Source organism: Musca vetustissima, unplaced genomic scaffold, assembly GCF_032173495.1.
Source record: "Musca vetustissima isolate MV318-11 ecotype Yass unplaced genomic scaffold, APGP_CSIRO_Mvet_v1 utg489, whole genome shotgun sequence".
NCBI classification, from domain to species: Eukaryota; Metazoa; Arthropoda; class Insecta; order Diptera; family Muscidae; genus Musca; species Musca vetustissima.
In genome coordinates this window covers 105776-111025 of record NW_026877172.1, presented here as the reverse complement: position 1 = coordinate 111025, position 5250 = coordinate 105776, and the positions used below count along the sequence as shown (strand labels likewise).

The 5250-nt window shown below is 32.9% G+C and overlaps 1 protein-coding gene across 1 annotated transcript; it reads right to left on the bottom strand.

Annotated features, from left to right (window-relative positions):
- Positions 1–370: 370 nt before the first annotated feature.
- LOC133321769 (prokineticin receptor 2-like) lies at positions 371–1450 on the bottom strand. The gene is made up of 3 exons (XM_061530845.1): positions 1279–1450; positions 432–1218; positions 371–374 (listed from the first exon to the last, which is right to left on the bottom strand). Exons 1-3 carry the CDS (start codon positions 1379–1381, stop codon positions 371–373), a joined length of 894 nt encoding a protein of 297 aa, XP_061386829.1. The 5' UTR covers positions 1382–1450.
- Positions 1451–5250: the final 3800 nt, after the last annotated feature.

Genomic DNA, 5250 nt, shown 5'->3' with positions numbered 1-5250 from the left:
TCAATAAGACTGCATGTTACCAGTATTTCGTTAAAGTCAAAATTATTCTACGTCGAATTTCACTATTTGTTACAAAAGAACAGATTTTTGTAAACACGATATTTATGTGTATTCTATCTTATGATAGTGTCATACATATAAGGTGTGATATGCACATTTTGGTTTAAACCAATATGCCGAAAATATACTTCTCATGATTTACAATTTTATTAGCCTTCCTTTCATGTTAATGGGTCGTGAAATCGATTTTTTTAAACATCAAAAAAGCATATATCTTTCAAAAAAAAAAAAAAGAATTATAAACTATTCGGTAAATATGGAACTGATAGAAGTACGTTTTTAAGAAAGAATCGTTTCGGTTTTTGCCTAATTAACTAATCCCACAAAGTTTTTTCTAAAAATTTAATACAAATTATATCATTTAAACTTACCTCTTCGTTATTCGCGGTCTCAGCGGCCACATTATAGCTATGTATCGATCTATCGATATGGCAACCAATGTGTATGCACTCACCAACACCGACACGGCTTGTGAATAGTTGACAAAATGACACAACGCTATGCCAAACGGCCAATAGCCCAGTATAAAGGTCGATATAAACGAGGAGGGAACACAGAACAGTGACATCAATATATCACCCATGGCCAGATTTGCAATGAAGTAATTTGTGACGGTGCGCATGCGTGGTGTTGATTGGACAATATAGCACACGGTGCCATTACCCAGCAGCGCGAATACAAATATCGGAATGTAGAGGAGATAAACTGCTGTAATAAAATATATCGATGACAGCGTGTCACCTTCGCCACCATCATCATCTCCACACGCGTCCAGCGACCATGTTTCATTCAGCCTCGTATCAGGCTGACATTCACCATCACAATTGACGGCGGCATACATGGATGTGCTGACGTTATGGTCACCACGCAATAGGCGGAAAGATTCATTCGCGCTGTGCTGTGTCAGTTGATGCGTTATCGATGAAATCGTTGTGGTCGTTACACTGACCAGTGATTCTAACAGATGATACGTAGATGTAGACGATGCCGTTGTGCTATTCCCACTCAAATATTCACTATAATCTGTATCGGACTGTGTCCGTACATCCATATCGGAATTGAATGCATCCAAAAGTAATTGCTGTTGGGGTTCGATGAAATACAGGTTGCTATCGCCACTGTCAATGACACTGTCGTCGCTGTCACTCGGTTCTATGGCTGCATTCGTTATGGTAAAATTTGTTGTCGTTGTTGTAGTGTTTGTTTTGTGTTGACCACCACCACTGCTGCTGCTGCCGATGTGATACATTTTCTCTATCGTGGCCACATTTAAATGAGGCAATATACTACGAGCCATATATTCTCGCAGAAAATATTCCATTTCGTTGTCGTTATAAAATATAAACAGCAGCTCAAGTGCAATTAGGACTTTATTATGCTTCTGTTGCTGTTGCTGTGGCTCTGCTCAGCTCCTGCAGTGGCCAATTATTCGTCCCACTTGTTATTCCAGGTTATTAATGTGGAAATTTTCAGTTTCAGCAGATACCGTTATTGCTGAGGCGGGAATGTTTGCTCAGTCCGGACCGTGTGTGTATGTGTGTTGTTACAACATTTTTAATTGCAAATTTCACAAAAATAAAGAGTTCAGCCATTGGATGGATGTACCGTAACCGCACAAATTCATAAGCTTTCCATGTTTATGACATTAAATAAAACTTTGCATGTTGACGATGATGTGGTTTTTGCATTTCCTTGTAAATGGTTTTTTAATAACTTGTTTAATGCAATGCAGTGCGAGAATATTCTCAGGATGGTGTATACAGGTTTCCTATTACAACTATTTTTGACAATATATTTCACTTTTGTATTTGTCAAAATGGCATTTGTTCTGGGACACACTGTGGTAACTGTGTTGTAAATTGTGTATGATATCTCCTTTGTGGTTTATCCTGGCACTTTAAATTTTACTCATCCTCGGTAAGTGCTCTTAAGATTGAATCGTTTATTTCATTTCAGTCAATACTTGAAGTTTTCTTCAGTCAGTTGTTACTCATCTCAAATGACATTTGAAAGTTTGACAGATCAATTTCATCATTTGAGAAGAAACTTCCCAATTGAATTTTCCACATCACATCGTTTTTAAGATACCTTAAAGTAAATAAAGATGTATGAAAAAAATAAATAATTGATACACTTTCAATTTATGTAAGTAGAAACGTTATTTAATAATCATAAATGAAAAGTTTTTTGAAAAAGGTATTAATTTTAAATTTACATAGGTCAATTTTTGAATTCCATAAAATAAACGCGTTACCTATTAGCTATAAAGATGCAATTTCGCTTTAAATAAAGGAACATTTTTAAATATATTATTAAGATGTGTTATATGATGTTTGTAACACATCAATGTATTAGATTTTTGAAGTGGCATCTGCCTGGTCTTAAAAATGTCCATCCTTGGACATATAAAAAAGCCTCTCTTTTCTCAAAAAAAATATAAAAATGACAAGATTTTGTAGGGACTTACGAATTTTCTTTTTCCATATCTGTGATTTGTCAAATATAATGCACTCACACCAACTTAATTTGTTATTGCGTCGTTTAGCTATCTCCTCCATCGTAGCGAAGAACTTCGTTTTTGGGAACAATAAATGATGTGGGACGAACATTTCTGTTCTGTTTTTTCAGAAAAAACTTTAAATTAATTTGTAAATTTCAATTTTTATTTTTTCAAAATAAAAAAATGTTCGATATATTTTTGATAGTTAACTTTGTTGTTGTCATTAGAACTGAAATATTAATTGGTACTAAAAGAATCTGGACATTTCTACTATTTATTTGTGCACCCAGAAGTTTGTAAAGCCGCAAAATGTGTGAAAAAAGTTTGGAATTTAGTACTAGAAGGTACTAAATATTATATTTGAATGGAACCGGTGGAGATACAGATCTTAGACTTTGAATGTAGATTAAGCTGTTAAAACAAACACAACGTGCAAAAATATTTGTTGGAAATTAGTCAAATCTCGACTATAATTTGTAAATTGGTAGGTTCTTATCAAAGAAGACTTCTTTTGTAATGTTCTGGTAATGATCGGTTAATATTTAGGGGATGACATGGACCAAATACTTTATTTTTGTCCGTTTTTATACCCTCCACCATAGTTAGAGGATATATTAATTTCGTTTTTCCGTTTGGAACTCATCTCAATAATCATTTTCGACCATATAAGGTATATATAGGTATTTATCCTACAAAGTATGGAATTTTAAGACCATTTTAAATTACAGCAATTTGAGGATTTTATACTCTACCATGTGTTATCAGTATCTGTCCACGTTTTGGGGGTTTCAGATTTTAGGGAAAATTCCCATGAAAGAGAAGTTGACTATAAATCTAAGAGGAATGGTTTACCTTTAAATTTATACCAATTATACAGATGTATCTACTAGAGGATATGTGAGTTATACTTGAGTATTTACTGTTGTCTACGTATTTTGATATCGCTATGTAATTTAACACGATGTTCCGGTTGAGGTCAATGGCGACACCTATTGCTTTCGGTAATGATCAGATTATATATAGGGGATGAAATGGACCAAAAATTATTTTTTTCCGGTTTTCTAATCTGTCTAGAGGACATAATTATAAGAGGAACATCACAAATTGTGTACGGGTTTACTATTAAAATTTGCTGTTTTGATAGTGATTGGTCAATATTTATGGGGATCGAGTAAGCCAAGAAATTTGTGTAAAATATAAACATTTCAATCTTATGATTTAAATTTTCAGGAGAGTGCAAATGTCGAAAAATTCTCAATCTCGGAATATAGATCCGCAGAAAGTTAGACTCGTGGTAGTTGTAAAGATGTCATATGGTCGGCTCCGTCCGACTATACTACTCCTCTCACTTTTTTTGATAACATAAAGGAAAAATTATCATATAACAAAAAGGTATATTCTTGTAGTTTCTGGAACAGACCAAATATGTAACTATAAGTATGTTCCAGCACTAAAGAACAGAACATTTTACAAACGAAGTGGATATAATAGTTTACACCCTATATCATATACCCAATACAGCTGAAGGTTTTATATTATCATGATAAATGTTAAATTCATATAATGATAAAGTTGAATTCATATTTTAAAAGAATTTTAAAAAGAGCATATATCATCACTTTTCTCAACTTTTTGTTTTAGGGAATTAATCGATGTGTGTACTGAGGCATCCTAATAGTGGTAGCGAACATCCGTTTTTATAACAAAATATTTTTTTATTACACTTGTACATATCTATTCACTTGTATTTGACCGTCATTAACTTAACTTTATAGACATTTATTTTAAAGTTCTCAGACATTTCACCTGAAAAAGACATTTGAACTTTTACGACATTTTCGTGAATGTGAATTTCAAAGTTTCGTTGATTTCAGGGGAAGAAGGTGTTTTCTTTTATATTGTCTAAAAACATTTTTTTTTTTTTGCAATTGGTGAGTCTGTAAAAATATGGCACGTGCTTTTCTTTGTTGTTGAAGCCAGTAGTCAGTCTGCGATACATATATATTTTTCTTTTATTTAATACAGCGTCGACCCATTTAATATACCATCACTGTGGAGAAGCACGAACAAGTTAATAACAATATAAATTATTTTTAAATATATTTTTACGTGCTAAAATGTCATTCCATTATATTCATAATACGCATATTTTTAATTTTCAAAATGGTAACCTGATCATGGAGTTTATCATAATATCCTTCATTGGACAATTATACACAAGAGAGGAATTTATCAAACATGGTTTGTGTGAATTTAACGAGTTTGTTGAAAGTATATTGGCATTTTTTCAGTGTAACTGAAACTGTTCTCATATAAATCAGGTAGGGGATATCTTTGTAATATAATTAAGTTGGGAATAGATAAGTCGTAAATAAATAGTATTCTTTTTAATTAATTCTACAAGAACACAGAATGCTAAATGTTTACTCACCAAAACCGCAGATTGTTAAATTACAGCCACTTCGGCGGAAAAATCTATAAAACAACCAGCATTTTTTTTCAATCTCCATGAATCCGAAATGCAAAATTAAAGGCCCTTCGGTGGAAAAATGCTGCTAAAATATTTAAATTGCGGAATATGAGTTGGGACCTTATTATGGTGCTGTAGAAAATTGTGGACTAATATGTATATATATATATGACAACATCGTAGTGTAGTAGTTTCCTTGTACTGTTCAATCTAATTTACT

What these genes read in the sequence shown, in the direction of transcription:
- LOC133321769 (XM_061530845.1), bottom strand. Translation starts at nt 1,381, where the DNA reads ATGGAATATTTTCTGCGAGAATATATGGCTCGTAGTATATTGCCTCAT. An exon ending in CGGCAGCAGCAGCAGTGGTG is followed by an intron (nt 1,219 to 1,278) that starts GTGGTCAACACA and finishes TAACGAATGCAG; the next exon opens with CCATAGAACCGAGTGACAGC.